The 23,234-nt window shown below is 39.7% G+C and overlaps 1 protein-coding gene across 2 annotated transcripts in view; it reads right to left on the reverse strand.

The window, feature by feature from the left end:
- Positions 1–617: 617 nt before the first annotated feature.
- Positions 618–23,234, reverse strand: part of LOC124550257 (tRNA (uracil-5-)-methyltransferase homolog A-like) — a 90,588-nt gene continuing 67,971 nt past the window's right edge. For both annotated transcript variants that reach the window (XM_047125298.1, XM_047125299.1), the window contains exons 7-11: positions 9,156–9,409; positions 6,382–6,490; positions 4,150–4,272; positions 3,151–3,343; positions 618–1,142 (exon numbers count right to left, since the gene is read on the reverse strand). In XM_047125298.1, coding sequence (XP_046981254.1) covers positions 838–1,142; positions 3,151–3,343; positions 4,150–4,272; positions 6,382–6,490; positions 9,156–9,409 — 984 coding nt within the window. In that variant the 3' untranslated portion in view covers positions 618–837. The remainder of the gene's footprint in view (positions 1,143–3,150; positions 3,344–4,149; positions 4,273–6,381; positions 6,491–9,155; positions 9,410–23,234) is intronic.

Consider the following 23,234-nt stretch of genomic DNA (forward strand, 5'->3'; position numbering starts at 1 on the left):
CTGTAAACGGTCTGCATATTAATTCTTCTGATTTTAGAAGTATTTCATAGTTGAAAATTTATAAGTGAATATTATACTGTCACTAAAAAAATTAGGAAAATTTTTCGAAACATAAAGTTCTCATAGGACTTCGTAAGTTGTTATGGTGATTTAGTCACTGGTTATCATCAATGATTTAATTGCCATGAAGAATAACAAGAGTCCTACAAGAATGTTGTTTTTAATCTGTTCCTATGACACAATAAGTCAAATTTCATGCTTGAACATGGCACAAATGCTAATGTTGCAATAGTGCATGAAACACTTGCAGCTAAAAGCAAATATGCCGTCATTTAAAAAATTATAGAAGCTGTAGATCCATATTACAAAAGTTAATTATAGTAGAACCAGGGGTGCACTTGAAGTTTTCACATACTGAGACAGCAGTTTTTGATGTAGCTAAACACACAAATGGCAAAGGTTCCAAAATATCAGCTGCGTTACGAGGTGAAGTGCAAATAAAAGATACTTATTGTGTACTAAAATGTAAGTGAAAGTTGTGCTAGGGATTCTTCACATCTTAGGAGATGCAATTTTGGTACCACTCTGTGATTTAACTAAGTGTAACAATGACACAGTTGACACTTCCATGTTATATTCTGACACACAGCTTTTGTGTACAGGAGCTGACATTTTATTTTTTCCAACTGACAGAGGCACATCCACTCTGCAGGAAGCATCTCAGATTTCTTAGTATTTCTCACTGAAAGTTCAGCTACTTGTTTTAAGTATTGATCATGTAACAAGAGAATTTGAAATAATTTATTTCTAAAGCCAGCTGTTATAAATAGTTCACAATCAACTGTCCTTTAGGTTCATATCCACTGTAACATGAGGTTTAGCTTCAGCATCTTCAGGTGCAACAGGTGTAGTATTAACGTCACAGTATCGCTCAAAATATATGATAAGTTCACAGTGTGGTGTATGTGGGAACATGTCAACAGCAACAGCTCTTACTGGTACTATAGGATCACCCCAGTATGTTTTGGAAGCAGGCCGACTTAATGACAAAAAGTTTTCTCTGGCTGCTTGTGGATCACACGACAGGAACACCATTCGTGTTAATGCCTCTGTCCTGCGAATAAGCTTGATTGCTTTCTGGCCTGAAAACACAAATGAAAGATATTTACTATCATCTACTAACTGGCAATATAAGAATACACACATTCTTACACAAAAACTTCTTACTTAACCCTAAAGCAAAATTTACAAGAAAGAATTAAATGGAATAGATGAAAGCCACCTATGTATTAGTTATTAAAGCAAGGATGATAGTGACAATGGAAAAGGGGGGGGGGGGGGGCGGAGCAGTACACACCACATTTTGTGACATGAATGATTTGAGATTCCATACGTTTTGGAAGCTCAAATTTTGCTTCCACAAGTGTGCGTGACCTATCAATACTGTCTAGTAATTATGTTGTGGTGAGTGAATCATATATACACTTACAATATTTATTCTGGTTCTATATGAGTCTTTGGAATGTGTATTGTGGTGGCAGATCGATCTGTAGCATAACCTAAGGTCTAAGATTGGAAAGTAATAGATTGGTTGTGAGATTATGAAACCAAAATAATTCTACCTCTGAAAATAAGTAGGCACTATTATTTAAATGTAATAATGAACACAACGTAACAGTAGCAGTGGGTCCTGCTAATGTGTGTGTGTTGACACCGGACAAATCACTTTGCAACCTTACCACGTAGGTACTTCGATAAACAACATACTTTCACACTGTATCATCAGAGTCCCCTTTCCAAAAGTAAATGTTATACTTTTTTTAGGAAAAGGATAGACTGCTGCTCACAATAAAGATGAGGTTGAGTTGCAGATGGGTACAATCAAGAGACTGTTAAACATTATAGCTTTTGACCAAAGCCTTCCTCAGAAAAGAAAAGAAAACACGCACATTCACACAAGCAAGCACACCGAATGTACGTATGATCACTGGAAGTTGTGACTGTCATGTGAATAGCAATCTGGAGTGGAGCAGGGAAGGGGGAAGGGAAAAGAAGAGTGCTGTCCGGTGGAGCATGCAGGAACTAGAGGACTAGAGACTGCCAGGTGTAGTTGGGAGGGGGGGGGGGGGGGGGGGGGGGGTAGGTACACTGGCAGAGCGAGGCACACAAAGAGGGTGAGGGAATGTGAAAATCGAGGAGATTATTCAACGATTCGGTAGAAACTGTTGGGTGGAGAGTGTGGGAACAACACGTTCAATACGTTACTGTCGGTTGAAGCCAGGATAATTTTGGGAGCAGAGAATGTGTTGTAAGATTAACTCCCATCTGGCAGTTCAGGAAAGGTGGTGATGGAGGGGAGGAACCAGATGACCCAGGTTGTGAAGCAGCCACTGAAGTCAAGCCTGTTGTGTTCATCTGCATATTGTGCCATGGAGTGGTCTGCTTTGCTATTGGCAACCACCAAACTCCCCCCCTTCCCTGCTCCACTCCATATTATTATTCACGTGACAGTCACATTCCATTTGGCATTTTGCTGAAGAAGGCTTTGGCTGAAAGCTATAATGTGTAACAGTCTTTTCATTGTGCCTGTCTGCAACTCAATGAGTCATCTTTAAATTGAGTAGAAATCTATCCTTTTCATATTACTGTTGATATTCCAACCTGGAGTTTCCATTGTTTGTTATACTTCTTTCATTCATAAAGTTATGCTGTGAATATTTAGGGCCCTGGTGCTTAATGTTGTCACTGAGCTGATAAAGATTACTTTAAAAGTAAATTTCTTTACCACTTGTTTCAACATTTATGGATATTGGCACAAAGGACAATATATATTCTCCCACATAACACCTTTCTGCATTTAACAGTTACACATTTTTAATATGGGGGCAGGGGGGGGGGGGGGAGATAATTGTGCTGGATTCTGAATATTTATGTTTATTATTTGTAATTATTTATATTTATAATTATATTTACATTACAATTTGTTTATGCTTCACTCTTTACTCATATTTTAAATACTCAGTACAACATTAATATGTGAAAATCTCTTTTCAAAGATTATGTCTTCTTTTCACAGAAAGATATCCAATATTTGCTGACTCAATTAAATACTTAATAAAAGTGACTGATATTATAAATACAAATACTTACGTAAGCCAGCACGAGGAGGATCAACAACAGCCAAAAGGTCTTTACAGGTAGCACGACGAATAACTGAAGACAAAATCTCCTCTGCTGCACCTGAGAAGAATTCACAGTTCTCCACAGAATTGATGGATGCATTGGTACGGGCATCTTCCACAGCACGTGTAATCAGCTCTACACCTAGTACTTGCCCACACTTCTAAAAACAGAGCAACAAGTTACAGTTTGTCGCAATTTACAATATACTCAAAATAATTTTGTGTACATGAGTGTGTGCGGGGGTGGGGGGGAATTATTATAGATTTATAGATGGCGTACAAATAAATATTAGTATATGTGCCAGAGGGGGGAGAGGGGAGGGTGCAACCACATGGCTCAAAGCCATATTCAAACGGATCTGAAAATTATACTGTGACAAAGCAATATGTATATTACACTAAATTTTGTCATTGCTTCACAACAAGATAACCCACTTCAAAATGGCCTCAAATTAAAGGCTGGTTGTGGACTTAGATACAGGAAATATCATTAATTGAGTATACAGTACTGGAGCAACAGCACAATCTCAACATGGAGAAACTAACACAATGTGATTATTATGATGATTTCAGATAACGTGCCTCATCACTGATGCTGATCAAATGTGTTCTTCACTTTCTGTGTAAAGCGTTCCACCTGCTGCACAGTAAGAACAAGGCCACATTAAACTATTACTTTACTGAGCCCCTCTTTACAACGTGGTAGCTGTTCTTAAATCAATTGCTCATCAGTGTAATTGTTCATTTTACCAAGAGAATGATACTGAATAGATTAGATGAGACTGATGCCAAGAGTTTTGTCTTCACTTAAGTTAATGAAAATAACAAATTTCTGAGGTTTGTAATAGGGTATATAAGACGTATATGTTGCTACTGGCTTGGAATCAATTTCATTATCATGCAAATAAAAAAGCAGATCTAATATAAAAGATTTTCTGATGCAACTGCTTCACGGGTAATTACGTACCTTAGCCAGACAAAGTCCTATAGCTCCTGAACCACAACATACATCCAAAAGAGATGTATCTCTAGTAGGTTGGGCCACCTCTTCTACCGCACCATACAGTACTTCGGCAGCAGCACTGTTCACCTAAAAGGTTACATCCCATTATGAATTTATTTCTACATATATCTTCTGTTAATACAGATTTTTTTTTTTAAAAAAAAAAGCACCAAATATGCTGAGAATGATACCTAATACAGATACCAAAATTCAAGTTTTTGGCTCTGCTGATATATTTCTTAAAACCTGAAGACAGAGTGAAGAAAGCAATCACCGAACGATTCCAAATGAGTACAGAGAAAAAAAAATTAAATTAAATGCATGCAGTACCTGTCAGTTTGTGCCATTTACCAAGCTAATGGTGATTTCAATGCAGACTGCTAACTGTATACACACTAAACTTAATTTGGGCACTGATTACTTCATCGTTGAGGACCCCTAATCCACAAACACACAAGCGGTAATTAAAATTAAGCAAGAACATACTTATATTATAAAACGAATCACACAATTTGTTTCCTTAATTTCATTTTCAATTTGATTTCCATTTATTTATTTACAGCCCTTTACATTCTATACTAAATATAATTTACTACTTCTTTCTCAAAAGGGACAAACACATTAAACAGCTGTTTAATGTCTGATTATAAAGTTCCTTTGATATTTGGACTCACTCCAGCATTTTGAGGTTGGAAATTGTGCTCAGTTGTACTATACTCACATATGTGGGTGTCACCTATATCCAAGGTCAAAGTGCAATAGCGGAGATGTGTATGGGTGAATAGATGTGCAACTGTTGAGCAACTGACCACCTAGATGAACAAAGGGCTATCAACAGTGTCTCCTCAACGACCACTCAGCAAACATTGGTGTGTGTGGGCCTCCGCAGTAGGCGCTTGGTTCATTTACTAATGCTGGCTGCTGTTCAGTGGTGACAAAGTCTGGAATTTGCTTGCCAATACCACAACTGGACATCCACTGAGCAATGAAAGGTGGGCTTCTCAGGTGAATTCCATTTTATGCCCCACTGGCATGAAACGTCTGAAAGCGAACACACTGTAAGAACCGTCGGAAGGATCCAGGCTGGAAGAGAGAGTGTTATGATCTGGGGAACATTTTCCTGGTATTCCCTGGGTGACCTCTTCATTCTGGAAGGCACAATGGATCAACAACATTATGCATCTATGCTTGGGGACCACGTCCACCCCTACGTGCAGTTTGCTTTTTCTCAACATGATGGCATCTACCAGCTCACAAGATGAGCTTACCATACTCCTTTGGCCACCAAATCTGAGAATCTGTGGATCACATCGATCAGTTTGTTTGCGCCATGGATCCTCTACCAAGAAACCTAGGGCAGCTCATCACGGCACTTGAGTCAGCACGGCTACACATCGCTGTCGGTACCTTCCAGAATCTAACTGACTCTCTCTTGCAGCGGTCCCCACTGAAAAAAGTGGCAGGTTGTCACATTAATGTGACTAGACAGTGTACATTCTTTAACTCGTTCCACGTCCTAGTGTCTAACACGCACATAAGGAATCTGTGTACAAATAAAATTAATAATAAATAAATCTTAGACTAGCTTCTGAGAGTTTCAACCCCATATCATCTGTTACCTGTATACTGTGGTCTTGGACTATCTCATTAGAAATACATATTTTTGACTGAACCTTCAGAGTAAAAGGTTATGCTTACATTCACAACGGCCCTCCTGAATAATACAAGACCTCATTTTTCCCTAGTAGCTTTTGAAAAAAACTGCTGTTTACTTTGACAATAAACCAGAGATAAGCTGCTGAAAGAAGACCATAATTATTTTATAACATAATGTAATTGTATTTAAGCTTAATATGAAAGATGGAACATGTTTCAGAGCTAGTGAAATAATAAAAGTTACTAGAGCATTTAGAGTCTTATGTCACATTGACAATGAGGCCATTTGAGATGAGAGTAAGTTCGAACAGGATGAGGAACCATCCTGGAATTATATCTAAGTGATTACAGAAAACTTTATAATCCTAAATCTGGATGATTGGACAGAAATCTGAACCCTGCTCCTCCAGAATGTGAATCCAGTACCTCAACCACGATATCTGCACAATGCAGACAGCTATAAGCATACAATGTGGAACAATAGAAATAATAATAATAATACACAATAATATGTTATAATTTTGATTATTATTGTATGACCTGAAAGAAGGCTTCTGGTGAAATGCGTAGAGTGACTCCACAGATACTTTCCTCAATATGAGAGGCACCCATCAGGAGCTCTGGTGGAGTGGGATCAGTCCCTGCTTGCCTGTATATAGAAAAATGTAACATAATGTAGACACAAATGCCAGGAAGATTCATTCTTCATTACTATTAAAAACAGAAACAAGCAAGCTCCTCATTACCATAAAAATGCAGAAAACAAGCATGGAAATGAAAGCACTAATACTTGAAAAAATGAGTCCCACTTAGCACCCCTAATCAACTAAGACATAAAAACACAAGGTACACAGTATAGTAGTAAAGGTCCTAAAATCTGATTGATTAAACCAGCAAATTTAAGAACTACACTTTAATAAACTGTCTCAAATATTTACTCATTTTTATTGATGCCACAAGCATCTATAAATTGAAGTATGGAAGAATGGTAAAGGACACTCATTTTAGCCACTCAATTTCTTCCTTTTTTATTCATCTTCATAAACATAATCACCCAGTTAATCTCAAAGAACAATATTCAAATATCTTTGTTCAAGTACAACATCACTAATATTTACTAGTGGCAAAACCATTCACATGCCATGGCCTCACAGTCAGTCCAATTCAGAGGTATATTTATTCTGCCACATAGATTCCAAGGTTTCAGAACAAAACTACGTTTCTGAGCCAAGATTTCCTTTATCTAGAAACTGTGTGACTCTCACCATCTGTCGGCACTAATGGTGGTAATTTGGTCTGCAGTTCATTCAATATTCATGTTTTGAGGAGGACACAATGAGATGCTTATTGTGCCTTGAGACTGCACTGTTAAATTAGCTGAAGCATTAGACAAAATATAAATAAGGATCATTCAATATATGTTGCTAATAAAAGTAAGTTAATAGGGAACCCTAAAACAAAACATAACAGAAAGAAATTAAATACCTGCCTGACAATAAAAAAAGCACCCAGGAGACACAGTAGGACATCAGTGTAGCTTTGTACACAAACACAGCATAGGTTCATATGTTAATGATTAGAGACACAACACTCTGTGACCAATAGAATGGCCATCAGAATGCATTAGGGTTGTTTGTGTTTAGTTTTATTACCAAGCTTGGTAAGGATTATAAAGGGGGACGAAAGACACTGATGTCACATACTTGTATAAGTCAGCATTATTTAGCACTTGACAAGAGTTTGAAGGGGGCCTCATTGTGGCTCTCCATCTTGCTGGCTGAATGAATCGTGAAATATCCAGACTTTCAGGGCATTCAAATGTGACAGTGGCTCAATGTTGGACTATTTGGGAAGTTGAGAGCAGGCACATGGACAAGGTTCAGGTTAACCACATGGGAGGATCAGCATATTGTGCACTAAGCACTTCCCAACCCCCTCATATCTGCACCTGCCATCCTAGAATGAGTAACAGGCTCCCTGCAACATTCTTTGTCATCTCGTACCATTGGTCATAGAGTAGCAGCATCCAGATGGAGAATTACTGTCCCGTGCATGGACAGTTATTAACACCAGGGCACAAATGGCTGCATTTCGAGTGGTGTTGGGCCTGGGAAGCATGAACTGCTAATGAATGGCTTTGGATTGTGTTCAGTGTTGAAAAGCAGTTCTGCACTTTCCAGATGACCATCACTGGTGAGTATACCAATAACCTAGAGAAAGGTCCCACGATTCCAATGTTTTGGAGAAGCACAGCAGTGTTACTCTCGGCATTAAGGTATGGAGAGTCAGTGGGTACTTTTAGGTCACTGCTGGTTGTGATTCAGGAAACTGATGTACTGTTATGCCATCACAGACATCCTGCATCCTCGTATGTTACCTCTTGTCTCTATGAACTGTCTGTGCGATGTTAAGGTACTCCTATCATCAGCAATCTGTATTCGACAGAATATGTGTGGGACCAGCTTGGATGTTAACTCCATCCTAGTACCAGTATCCATGATATCAAGGACCAATTACAACAGTTGTAGGCCAGCTTTCCTCAGCAGAGAATAAAATAGCTTTATGACACCTCAAATTAATCAGTGCATGCATCCAAACTGGAGTGGATGCAATGCCATGCTGATAAGTAGGCTAGTACCGCCAAGTTCTTTGAACATTTTATTCAATTTTGTAATTACTGAAATAATATCACATAGTCTTTCAATCTATGAAGTATCATTTCGTCTCCTCCTCCCCTTCCAGGTGTTTCGTCATCATCATTATTATTATTATGTCAGGTAGTGTAAACAGAAGTCACTAAAGTAATATTGCACTGATGGCAGCCTAAAAACGTCTTCATGTATGGCAACAACAAAAACAGTAATAATTTACTTCATAGGCAATGTGTAAATAAATGCTTCTAAAAGTATGTTTTCCACATGAAGCCAAATGTTCTTTATTTGATGGAGATTCAAATGCAATCATAGCTGCAGCATGTGCTTGTTAGTCTGGGCCCACAGATTGATCTCCATTCAATTCGTTTTTCATGAGGAGCAATATTTTGTGAAAAGTAAAACAAAAACTGCATGAAGAGAAATTCATGTTGAGCAGTGATAATCAAACAAAAGAACAGAACAAGCCTCTGGAATATTAGTGAGCAAAACAGATGATGGAGAGAGGAAATATGTTTCAGAACAATCAGCAGAGAATTTTCAGTTGTTAAGGAAGAAGACCAATCTCTATGGCAAGCTGCCTAAATTGGTGGTCCTGATGACAGTGCAGCCTTGTACACTTAAATCAAGTAACAACAATTTTAATTCTTCAAATAAACTTACCTTTTGGAAATCAGTTGAAAGTAAAGTGATGTTACATTGCAATCTTTCCCTCCTCCATGCATGAAAAATTCTTTCAGCTCAGTTTTCACATCGTTCAGCTCATCTGCACTAAGTTGTTGTGGATGCAATCCAACAACAAGCATTAGCTGATCATTTGACATAGACAATCTACATGTCAGCTGCCTCCAATACCCTGATTGGTGTTCTGGTTCAAATACAGGAAGTTTTGATGACCGTACAAATTGCTCAAAAACCTAATGATAACAAAAATATGGATCAGTGTCTCAAAACCAACAAACACATCATTATGAAGTACAATGACCATGTTTCCAACAACAGAAAAGATTAAGTTCACATGGCTTTAAGGCTTTCTTGGCTTTTAAAAAAAATCATTTCCTTTTCTGATATCTTCTTAGGATGCTAAATAGCTTTACACTTGTAAAAATTCTGCAAATTTAAGGTCTTTGCCTGCAGATCACACCATATAAAACTGACAAAGCTCACACCACAAAAATTTATGTGGTATATTTTGTTCACAATATGCACCTAATGGAGGATTAAGGGAACCAACCAGCAGGCATTCAATCCAGGTGTTCATAACAAGCAGCTATATATAACACTCCTATTGTCAGGAAAGTTCCAGGACAGTTTTCTTTTCTTCTTCTTGTAGTCCCCTTAGCTATCTATACACAGTTGGCAACATTTCAGGAGGTCTTGGGAGCAAGCAGGGAAATTTTCAGCTGCGATGCTTGTAAGCTCATTTGAGCCGCCCACTGGATGCCTGCGATATCTTGATGAAGCTTTCCTTTCAATTGCCTTTTCACTCATGGAAACAAGAAAAAATTGCAAGGCAAGTGGTCAGGGGAATACAGCAGATGTGGGATGGCAATAATAGAATGTTTGGTCAGATACTTGGTAACAGATTAAGCAGTATGGGATCTTGCATTGTCATGAAGTGCGAACAAGTTCTGAAAATGCCACAAATCAGGGAGGTGACATCGGATTGCTTGTCACAAACATTTCAAGAGTTCAATATAAGGAGCTTGGTTCATTTTTGATCTAAAGGAACATACTAATGGTGAACTAATCCTTTATTATCAAAGAATGTGATTAACATTGTCTTTGTTCTCAAATGTTGCCATTTCAATTTTTTCAAGGCTAGTGATCCACAACTCTGACATTCTGCACTTTGATGCCTCATGTGAGGATCATCCCCATAGCATCAATTTTCATCCCCAACAAATAATCTTTGATAGAAGTGTGGGATCATACCCGGCTCTATAAAGTAGTTCAGCGGAAATTCTATGTTTTTCTTTTCATGTTCATCTGTCAGTACGTGAGTTTAGCATTACGTTTCTGTTTCCCTAAATCTTTGTGTAAAATCTTATGACACACATCACGATTCAAATTAAGTTCTTCTGATACTGCATGCATAGTTACACGATGGTCTTCTTTCAATAACTGCCTTACACGCTCCATGTTTACCTCGAGCAATTAAACAGAGAACCGACTCGTGGAGATAACATCTTGGACCTACTGATAACAAACAGACCCGAACTTTTCGACTCTGTATGTACAGAACAGGGAATCAGTGATCATAAGGCCGTTGCAGCATCCCTGAATATGGAAGTTAATAGGAATATAAAAAAAGGGAGGAAGGTTTATCTGTTTAGCAAGAGTAATAGAAGGCAGATTTCAGACTACCTAACAGATCAAAACGAAAATTTCTGTTCCGACACTGACAATGTTGAGTGTTTATGGAAAAAGTTCAAGGCAATCGTAAAATGCGTTTTAGACAGGTACGTGCCGAGTAAAACTGTGAGGGACGGGAAAAACCCACTGTGGTACAACAACAAAGTTAGGAAACTACTGCGAAAGCAAAGAGAGCTCCACTCCAAGTTTAAACGCAGCCAAAACCTCTCAGACAAACAGAAGCTAAACGATGTCAAAGTTAGCATAAGGAGGGCTATGCGTGAAGCGTTCAGTGAATTCGAAACTAAAATTCTATGTACCGGCTTGACAGAAAATCCTAGGAAGTTCTGGTCTTACGTTAAATCAGTAAGTGGCTCGAAACAGCATATGCAGACACTACGGGATGATGATGGCATTGAAACAGAGGATGACATGCGTAAAGCTGAAATACTAAACACCTTTTTCCAAAGCTGTTTCACAGAGGAAGACCGCACTGCAGTTCCTTCTCTAAATCCTCGCACAAACGAAAAAATGGCTGACATCGAAATAAGTGTCCAAGGAATAGAAAAGCAACTGGAATCACTCAATAGAGGAAAGTCCACTGGACCTGACGGGATACCAATTCGATTCTACACAGAGTACGCGAAAGAACTTGCCCCCCTTCTAACAGCCGTGTACCGCAAGTCTCTAGAGGAACGGAGGGTTCCAAATGATTGGAAAAGAGCACAGATATAGTCCCAGTCTTCAAGAAGGGTCGTCGAGCAGATGCGCAAAACTATAGACCTATATCTCTTACGTCGATCTCTTGTAGAATTTTAGAACATGTTTTTTGCTCGCGTATCATGTCATATCTGGAAACCCAGAATCTACTGTGTAGGAATCAACATGGATTCCGGAAACAGCGATCGTGTGAGACCCAACTCGCCTTATTTGTTCATGAGACCCAGAAAATATTAGATACAGGTTCCCAGGTAGATGCTATTTTTCTTGACTTCCGGAAGGCGTTCGATACAGTTCCGCACTGTCGCCTGATAAACAAAGTAAGAGCCTACGGAATATCAGACCAGCTGTGTGGCTGGATTGAAGAGTTTTTAGCAAACAGAACACAGCATGTTGTTATCAATGGAGAGACGTCTACAGACGTTAAAGTAACCTCTGGCGTGTCACAGGGGAGTGTTATGGGACCATTGTTTTTCCCAATATATATAAATGACTTAGTAGATAGTGTCGGAAGTTCCATGCGGCTTTTCGCGGATGATGCTGTAGTATACAGAGAAGTTGCAGCATTAGAAAATTGTAGCGAAATGCAGGAAGATCTGCAGCGGATAGGCACTTGGTGCAGGGAGTGGCAGCTGACCCTTAACATAGACAAATGTAATGTATTGCGAATACATAGAAAGAAGGATCCTTTATTGTATGATTATATGATAGCGGAACAAACACTGGTAGCAGTTACGTCTGTAAAATATCTGGGAGTATGCGTGCGGAACGATTTGAAGTGGAATGATCATACAAAATTAATTGTTGGTAAGGCGGGTACCAGGTTGAGATTCATTGGGAGAGTGCTTAGAAAATGTAGTCCATCAACAAAGGAGGTGGCTTACAAAACACTCGTTCGACCTATACTTGAGTATTGCTCATCAGTGTAGGATCCGTACCAGGTTGGGTTGACGGAAGAGATAGAGAAGATCCAAAGAAGAGCGGCGCGTTTCGTTACCGGGGTTTTTGGTAACCGTGATAGCGTTACGGAGATGTTTAATAAACTCAAGTGGCAGACTCTGCAAGAGAGGCGCTCTGCATCGCGGTGTAACTTGCTCGCCAGGTTTCGAGAGGGTGCGTTCCTGGATGAGGTATCGAATATATTGCTTCCCCCTACTTATACCTCCCGAGGAGATCACGAATGTAAAATTAGAGAGATTAGAGCGCGCACGGAGGCTTTCAGACAGTCGTTCTTCCCGTGAACCATACGCGACTGGAACAGGAAAGGGAGGTAATGATAGTGGCACGTAAAGTGCCCTCCGCCACACACCGTTGGGTGGCTTGCGGAGTATCAATGTAGATGTAGATGTAGATGTAGTGTGTGCTGAAGATAGCCAACCAGTTCTGGGATCATCTTGCCCTAAATCTCTGCCTTTACAAAACTTTTTGTGCCACTCGAAAACAATTTATTGAAAGTGCCTCATCTGTGTAGGCTTGTTTAATCACTGTTCACGTTTCACGAAGGGTTTTCGCAAGCTTAACCAAAACTCAATGTCCACTCTTTGCTCACAAGTAGCATCCATTGTCTCACTGTAACTAACATGTCAAAAATCCAGAGTGCTGCTAAGCACAGCCCTGCCACATAGTGTATTTGCGCAGTAACATGACCAAGGTCATTTCAAGGACACATACGTACCAGGTAACAGAAATAAAAAAACTTGCCCTGGAAATTTTTTGACAAAGGGTATTCATCCCATCTTAAGACAACACTCTGAGGGACAACAAACATAGACAGGCTGCTCATCAACATATACTGTTTGGTGTTCTATAACATGCAATGTAAGAAATTCATCTGGTGTTTGGCAAATAAAATAAAATAAAACAGACTGTGAGAGTGAGTGAGAGAGACAAAATGAAATTAAAAACAGAGCATGTTTTACTACAGAAGAAAAGAGAAAGGAGAAAATTTAGGTGCAAGTTTTACTGTAAACAAGAAAATACTTTAAAAAACACTGATATTTAATTAATCTTGAAAATAATAACAAAACTTACATTAAAAGCAAACAAATATATTCACAGAAAATCCCTAATGTCTATGCAGTAATATTCTCCCATTTCTCTGTGAAAGCTTGACATCTGTGGCAACTGATTCGTAATAATGTCTTTGAATGCAGTCTACTGCTATTATTACACATTATTACAGTCATACTCTTTGGGGGAGATAGAAGAGCTGTCTACAGGAAGTTAAATAAACTCATGAATGACAGAAAATTCCACTATATCATGATGATGGAAGGGTGTGAGGAAAAGTAGGATAAAACAAAAGAATGATCCTTCAGTGGGGAACCTCTGAATATGATGCCAGGAATGACAGAGGTCACACGTTCTATTAGAATTTGCTGAAAACAACAACATGTTTAACATCAACACATTCCTCCAGATGAAAACAAACAGAAGATACACATGGCAGTGACCAAATGACAATAAAAATGAAACTGTAACAATATTATGAAAACGATAGTTGCAACTCATCAAATAGTGGAGATGCTAGATGAGTCACAGATAGGCACAACTGTCGGAAAGTGAGATTTTGGTCAACAAGGCCAAGGACAATGCGCACGCACGCACGCACGCACGCACGCACACACACACACACACACACACACACACACACACACACACACTCTCTCTCTCTCTCTCTCTCTCTCTCTCTCTCTCTCTGTGTCTGTGGTTGCCAATGCCAGACTGAGGGCAGCAGCAGCAGCACCTGATGGGAGAAGCTGCTGGGTGGTGGGGGTTAGGAGGAGGTTGGGGTGGAGAGGGGGAAGGATATTGAGGGAGGGGGAATGAATGGTAAAGTGCTGCTTATGGGAGTATACAGGGATGAGGTGGAGAGAGGACAGGGCAGCTAAATTGGGAGGTTAAATGGAGGGTGGGTGGGGGGAGGGGCAGGGGGGTAGCAGTGAAGGAGAGAAGTAAAAAGACTGTGGGTGCATTGGTGGAACAGAGGGCTGTGTAGTGCTGGAATGAGAACAGGGAAGGGGCCAGATAGGTAAAAACAATTAATGAAGGTTGAGGCCAGGAGGGTTACGGAAACATAGAATATGTTGCAGGGAGACTTGCCACCTGTGCAATTCAGAAAATCTGGTGTTGGTGGGATGGCCTGTGTCATCTGTATCCTTCCCAACACCAGCTTTTCTGAACTGCACAGGTGGGAACTCTCCCTGCAACATATCCTACGTTCTCATAACCCTCCTGGCCTCAACCTTCTTTAGTCACAGTCCTTACCCAACTGGCCCCTTCTCTGTTCCCATTCCACCACTACACAGCCCTCTATTCCACCAACACACTCAGTCTTCTTACTCCTGTCCTCTCCTTTACTGCTAACCCCCCCGCCCCCCCCCCCCACTCTCTCTGTCTACCTCTGTCTAACCTCCCAATTGCATCTATCTGCCCTATCCCCCCCCCTCCCTGTATACTCCCACAAACAGCACTTTATTGTCCCCCACCACTTCCCTGCTATCCCTCCCCCTCCCACACCAGCCTCCTCCTTACCCACACCATCCAGTTGCTTCTTCCATCATGCACTGCTGCTCTCAGTCTGGCCTCAGCAACCAGAGACTGGTCATGCGTGCATGAATTGCATTTGTGTGTGTGAGTTGGCTTTGTGTGCTGCCTATTTCCAAAGAAGGCCTTGTTGACCAAAAGCTCAGTTTCTGACAGTCTTTTTGTTGTGCCTATCTGTGATTCAGCATTTTCACCATATGGTGAGAAGCAGCTATCCTTTTCATAATACTGTTACATTCCATCCAGGATTTTACATTGTTTAGAAATGAAACTGATTACATTTTATCAAAGAGTACAGGTGTGACGGCCACAAGTCACTTTAGAATTGCAAGTGATCAAAGACTTAAGTGATCAAAGAATTGTACTTCTGCTTCTACATCTACATCTATACTCTACAAGTCATCTTATTGTGCGTGGTGGAGGGTAATTAGTGTACCACTGTCACTTTCCCCTTCTTCTATTCCACTCACAAATGGTTTGCGGAAAGAAAGATTGTTACTAAGCCTCCATGTGAACTCGAATCTCTCAATTTTACATTCATGGTCTTTCCTCGAGATATACGCAGGAGGAATCAATATACTGGTTGAGTCTTTTAGGGACACATACTCTTGGTATTTTAATAGTAAACCACCCCATAGTACAGAACGCCTCTCTTGTAGTATCTGCCACTGAAGTTGGCCAAACGCTTCCATGTCACTTTCGTACATACTAAATGAGCCTGTAATCAAACACCAAGCTCTTCTTTGGATTTTTTCCATTTCTTTTATCAATCCTATCTTGATATGGATGCCAGACTAATGAGCAATATCAGACAGTAGTCAAATGAGACTTTTATGAGATATCTCCCTTGTGGATGTACTTCACTTCCTGACCGTTCTTCCAATGACTCTCTGTATGGCATCTGCCCTACCTGCATTTGGTCAGCCCACTTAAAATAACTAAGTATACAAACTCCTACATGTTTTATGACAGCTTTCAGTGATAGTTCTGCATGTAATCAACCAATAATGAGACTTTCTGCTTATGTGTAATACATTACATTTGTTTCTATCGAGGGTAGTTGGTAAACCTTGCACCAAGTTTCAATACCTTGCTGGTATCCCTGCATTTCAGTACAAGTTCTTAGTGTTGTGACTTCTTTGATGTAAATGCATCATTTGCAAAAAGCCTTTTGGAACTTTAAAAGCTATCCATTAAGTCACTTACATATATTGTGAAAAACAATGGTCTTACAACACTCCATTGAGGTACATGCGAAGTTATTTTTATGTCTGAACATTTCTCCCCTTTGAGAATGACATAATTGTTCTGTTTTCTAGACACTCTTCAATCCAATCACATTAGCTGGTCTGGTTCCCTACACTCTTATTTAAACAATGGAAAGTCCAGGATGGAACAACAAGTAGAAAAATATACATTTTCTATTTCAGAAGAAGGCCAGTTGGCTGAAAGCTTAAACGTTAAGCAGTATTTTCACTGTGCCTGTCTGCAACTCAACATCTCTATATGGTGAGTAGTAACACACACTCTTATTTTGTCAGCATGGAACAGCATCGAATGCCTTCTGGAAGTCAAAGACCACGGCATCAACCTGGACTCCAGTATCTGGATGGCTATATCCTGCAGTGGGTGTCAAATTGATAATGATGAAACTATGTATAGATACTTTGGAACCATTAACCTTATTTGTACTTTGGGCATAATTTCAAATATAGCATTAAGAGGACCAAAACAGTGTAACTCAAAGAATAAGATTTGTAAGCACATATAACACTTACCATCTTTTAAGACATTTTTTAAAAACATTTTTATGTATGAACCACAGCTTTAGCTCTCACACTATTTTTAACTGTATTTTTTTGTTGCAACTGAAATAAACCATGTTAATTCTTTATCATAGGTACACATCACTCAAAATACAAACAACGCAGAAGGTTTATTTTTTCCTGTAAGTTCTTTACAGTATTATCTATAAAGCAGACTACAGAAAAGATGGTGCTGTCATAAACCGTGGTAAAAAAAGTTTTGAGTATGATTATCAAAAATTTTGGAAATTAATTCAGGGTTTTTCTTCAAAAAAGGATTTTATTTACAAAGTTAAATCACAAGTGTAATCTACTTTTTAGTTAAGCACATTTTAAGACAGTATACAGAATTTCAGGTCTCTATCTTTAATAGTATTCAGCCAAAGTGTACCAGAACATGAAATAATTTAATTTTCGGGAAATTCAAGTTAAAGACAAAACTTCTACATCTACATCTACATGATTACTCTGCAATTCACATTTAAGCTACCATTCCTCTCCCGAACAGCGCACGGGATAAATGAACACCTAAATCTTTCTGTTCGAGCTCTGATTTCTCTTATTTTATTTTGATGATCATTCCTACCTATGTAGGTTGGGCTCAACAAAATATTTCCGCATTCGGAAGAGAAAGTTGGTGACTGAAATTTCGTAAATAGATCTCGCCGTGACAAAAAACGTCTTTGCTTTAATGACTTCCATCCCAACTCGCGTATCATATCTGCCGAACTCTCTCCCCTATTACGTGATAATACAAAACGAGCTGTCCTTTTTTGCACCCTTACGATGTCCTCCGTCAATCCCACCTGGTAAGGATCCCACACCGTGCAGCAATATTCTAACAGAGGACGAACGAGTGCAGTGTAAGCTGTCTCTTTAGTGGACTTGTTGCATCTTCTAAGTGTCCTGCCAATGAAACGCAACCTTTGGCTCACCTTCCCCACAATATTATCTATGTGGTCTTTCCAACTGAAGTTGTTCATAATTTTTACACCCAGGTACTTAGTTGAATTGACAGCCTTGAGAATTATACTATTTATCGAGTAATCGAATTCCAATGGATTTCTTTTGGAACTCATGTGGATCACCTCACACTTTTCGTTATTTAGCGTCAACTGCTACCTGCCACACCATACAGCAACCTTTTCTAAATTGCTTTGCAACTGATACTGGTCTTCAGATGACCTTACTAGACGGTAAATTACAGCATCATCTGCGAACAACCTAAGAGAACTGCTCAGATTCTCACCCAGGTCATTTATATAGATCAGGAACAGCAGAGGTCCCAGGACGCTTCCCTGGGGAACACCTGATATCACTTCAGTTTTACTTGATGATTTGCCATCTATTACTACAAACTGCGACCTTCCTGACAGGAAATCACGAATCCAGTCGCACAACTGAGACGATACCCCATAGGCCCGCAGCTTGATTAGAAGTCACTTGCGAGGAATGGTGTCAAAAGCTTTCCAGAAATCTAGAAATACGGAATCAACTTGAGATCCCCTGTCGATAACGGCCATTACTTCGTGCGAATAAAGAGCTAGCTGCATTGCACAAGAACGATGTTTTCTGAAACCATGCTGATTACGTATCAATAGATCAAAGCCCATGCCTACTACAGTAGTACAAGTTTATATGCCAACTAGCTCTGCAGATGATGAAGAAATTGATTAAATGTATGACGAGATAAAAGAAATTATTCAGGTAGGGAGACGAAGATTTAATAGTCATGGGTGACTGGAATTCGTCAGTAGGAAAAGGGAGAGAAGGAAACATAGTAGGTGAATATGGATTGGGGGGAAGAAATGAAAGAGGAAGCCGCCTTGTAGAATTTTGCACAGAGCATAACTTAATCATAGCTAACACTTGGTTCAAGAATCATGAAAGAAGGTTGTATACCTGGAAGAATCCTGGAGATACTAAAAGGTATCAGATAGATTACATAATGGTAAGACAGAGATTTAGGAACCAGGTTTTAAATTGTAAGACATTTCCAGGGGCAGATGTGGATTCTGACCACAATCTATTGGTTATGAACTGCAGATTGAAACTGAAGAAACTGCAAAAAGGCGGGAATTTAAGGAGATGGGACCTGGATAAATTGAAAGTACCAGAGGTTGTACAGAGTTTCAGGGAGAGCATAAGGGAACAATTGACAGGAATGGGGGAAAGAAATACAGTAGAAGAAGAATGGGTAGCTCTGAGGGATGAAGTAGTGAAGGCAGCAGAGGATCAAGTAAAAAGACGAGGGCTAATAGAAATCCTTGGGTAACAGAAGAAATATTGAATTTAATTGATGAAAGGAGAAAATACAAAAATGCAGTAAATGAAGCAGGCAAAAAGGAGTGCAAACGTCTCAAAAATGAGATCGACAGGAAGTGCAAAATGGCTAAGCAGGGATGGCTAGAGGACAAATGTAAGGATGTAGAGGCTTGTCTCACTAGGGGTAAGATAGATACTGCGTACAGGAAAATTAAAGAGACCTTTGGAGAAAAGAGAACCACTTGTATGAATATCAAGAGCTCAGATGGCAACCCAGTTCTAAGTAAAGAAGGGAAGGCAGAAAGGTGGAAGGAGTATATAGAGGGTTTATACAAGAGTGATGTACTTGAGGACAATATTATGGAAATGGAAGAGGATGTAGATGAAGATGAAATGGGAGATAAGATACTGCGTGAAGAGTTTGACAGAGCACTGAAAGACCTGAGTCGAAACAAGACCCCGGGAGTAGACAACATTCCATTGGAACTACTGATGACCTTGGGAGAGCCAGTCATGACAAAACTCTACCATCTGGTGAGCAAGATGTATGAGACAGGCGAAATACCCACAGACTTCAAGAAGAATATAATAATTCCAATCCCAAACAAAGCAGGTGTTGACAGATGTGAAAATTACCGAACTATCAGTTTAATAAGTCACAGCTGCAAAATACTAACGCGAATTCTTTACAGACGAATGGAAAAACTGGTAGAAGCGGACCTCGGGGAAGATCAGTTTGGATTCCGTAGAAATGTTGGAACACGTGAGGCAATACTAACCTTACGACTTATCTTAGAAGAAAGATTAAGGAAAGGCAAACCTACGTTTCTAGCATTTGTAGACTGTGAGAAAGCTTTTGACAACGTTAACTGGAATACTCTCTTTCAAATTCTGAAGATGGCAGGGGTAAAATACAGGGAGCGAAAGGCTATTTACAATTTGTACAGAAACCAGATGGCAGTTATAAGAGTCGAGGGGCATGAAAGGGAAGCAGTGGTTGGGAAGGGAGTGAGACAGGGTTGTAGCCCCTCCCCAATGTTATTCAATCTGTATATTGAGCAAGCAGTAAAGGAAACAAAAGAAAGATTCGGAGTAGGTATTAAAATCCATGGAGAAGAAATAAAAGCTTTGAGGTTCGCCGATGATATTGTAATTCTGTCAGAGACAGCAAAGGACTTGGAAGAGCAGTTGAACGGAATGGACAGTGTCTTGAAAGGAGGATATAAGATGAACATCAACAAAAGCAAAATGAGGATAATGGAATGTAGTCAAATTAAATCGGGTGATGCTGAGGGGATTAGATTAGGAAATGAGACACTTAAAGTAGTAAAGGAGTTTTGCTATTTAGGGAGTAAAATAACTGATGATGGTCGAAGTAGAGAGGATATAAAATGTAGACTGGCAATGGCAAGGAAATCATTTCTGAAGAAGAGAAATTTGTTAACATCGAGTATAGATTTAAGTGTCAGGAAGTCGTTTCTGAAAGTATTTGTATGGAGTGTAGCCATGTATGGAAGTGAAACATGGACGATAACCAGTTTGGACAAGAAGAGAACAGAAGCTTTCGAAATGTGGTGTTACAGAAGAATGCTGAAGATAAGGTGGGTAGATCACGTAACTAATGAGGAGGTATTGAATAGGATTGGGGAGAAGAGAAGTTTGTGGCACAACTTGACTAGAAGAAGGTATCGGTTGGTAGGACATGTTTTAAGGCATCAAGGGATCACAAATTTAGCATTGGAGGGCAGTGTGGAGGGTAAAAATCGTAGAGGGAGACCAAGAGATCAATACACTAAGCAGATTCAGAAGGATGTAGGTTGCAGTAGGTATTGGGAGATGAAGAAGCTTGCACAGGATAGAGTAGCATGGAGAGCTGCATCAAACCAGTCTCAGGACTGAAGACCACAACAACAACAACAGATCATTCCCTTCGAGGTGATTCATAATGTTTGAATACAGTATATGCTCCAAAACCCTACTGCAAACCGACGTCAATGATACAGGTCTGTAGTTCGATGGATTACTCCCACCACCCTTCTTAAACACTGGTGCGACCTGCGCAATTTTCCAATCTGTAGGTACAGATCTATTGGTGAGCGAGCGGTTGTATATGACTGCTAAGTAGGGAGCTATTGTATCAGCGTAATCTGAAAGGAACCCAATCGGTATACAATCTGGACCTGAAGACTTGCCCGTATCAAGCGATTTGAGTTGCTTCGCAACCCCTAAGGTATCTACTTCTAAGAAACTCATGCTAGCAGCTGTTTGTGTTTCAAATTCTGGAATATTCCATTCGTCTTCCCTGGTGAAGGAATTTCGGAAAACTGCGTTCAATAACTCTGCTTTAGCGGCACAGTCATCGGTAACAGTACCATCGGCACTGCGCAGCGAAGGTATTGACTGCGTCTTGCCACTTGTGTACTTTACATACGACCAGAATTTCTTCGGATTTTCTACCAAATTTCAAGACAATGTTTCGTTTTGCTTTTCCTATTAAACGTGCATGGCACTAATGCATCCCAGGTCCATATTCATCTTGTTTCCTGTATTGTTCTTTTTCACACTTCTTCTTCTCCTTATTCTTTTTTCTTTGGTGGCTACTATCACTGATTTTTCTGCTTCGAAGAGTCTCCTTCAGTGAATGGCTATTAGAGATCTGTGCATATTTAGTCCACCACGCACTCCCATCAGTTGACACTGTACCATCATTGAAACAGAGAGCAGCATCTACCACATCTATTTTCAAAGTATTTATTCCCATATATAATTGTTGAAACTTTCATTTGGATTTTGAGTCCTACCATGTAAACATTTTTTTAAATAATCTTGTGTCACAAAGATCCCTATATATAGGTTTTATAGCTTCCATTATAGCAAATGGCAAAGAATGTTTATGATTGTAGGTCTCATCTTGAGTAACAGCTTTCTGGTAACCACATTGTGAATCACTGCCAGGTACACAGAGTGCATGACATGGGTTGTCATCTGTGGAGGATTTATGAAAGAAGGTATCCCATACTGCCTTTTTCATTCCCTCAAGGTCATTTTTATTTTGTCTTATGGATTTTCCATAATAATACTGCAACCTGTCAATTTCTTCTTCTGTAAGTCAGTCACGTCCACTGATGAACTCACCATCAGTTCTCTTCAAATTCCTCTTCAAGTTCTTTAGTCTTATACCTAACTTTTTTCTGGTCATGACCAAAACATTCCATTTTTCCAATTTTTGTGTCAGCATAAGGTTTGAATTCACAAACTTTTTGGTGCCCTTTTGAGTCTTCATCTCCTAGGTAAGATGTATACATCACATTACATTTCTCCAATGACCTGTGAAATGTCTTCATGACATCTTCTGATCCCATCCCTCCACTATAACCATTAAAATTAATCAAACATTTATGATTTCCAGTTCCACTAGTGCAGCCATGACAGTACTTGGCAATAAATTCCACATAAATGATCTTAACACTGTCAAGGACGTAGCTGCCACTACATCATTTAGGGAACAGTGACCTCTTCATTGCCAGGATGCATCCAGGGCTGAGATGTACATGGTATTGCTGTCATTCATGTCTACACTTTGCTGAACAGCATTTTTCATATCATTTGATACTATTTCTAAAGTCTGTAGAATAATTTTATCATACCTGTCAAACCTTGCAGGGGGAGGTTCAAATGGCTCCAAGCACTATGGGACTTAACATCTGAGGTCATCAGTCCCCTAGCCTTGAACTTATTTAAACCTAACTAACCTAAGGACATCACACATACCCATGCCCGAGGCAGGATTCCAACCTGCGACAGTAGCAGCAGCGCAGTTCCAGACCGAAGCGCCTAGAGCTGTTCGGCCACAGCGGCCGGCATAGGGGGAGGTAAGTCCATAAGAGCATAGAAAATTTGTGAACTTCTGTAGTCTTTGCCTATAAATCTCATAGCATAATTAAGTTTGTGATATAAACTCTCTGGTTAGTTATGCCATAAGAATAACCATATTCGCTTAAATCACAAAAATTACAAACAATTCTTGATTTTGATGCACTACCTCTTCTAG

Source organism: Schistocerca americana, chromosome 1 (genome assembly GCF_021461395.2).
Source record: "Schistocerca americana isolate TAMUIC-IGC-003095 chromosome 1, iqSchAmer2.1, whole genome shotgun sequence".
NCBI lineage: Eukaryota > Metazoa > Arthropoda > Insecta > Orthoptera > Acrididae > Schistocerca > Schistocerca americana.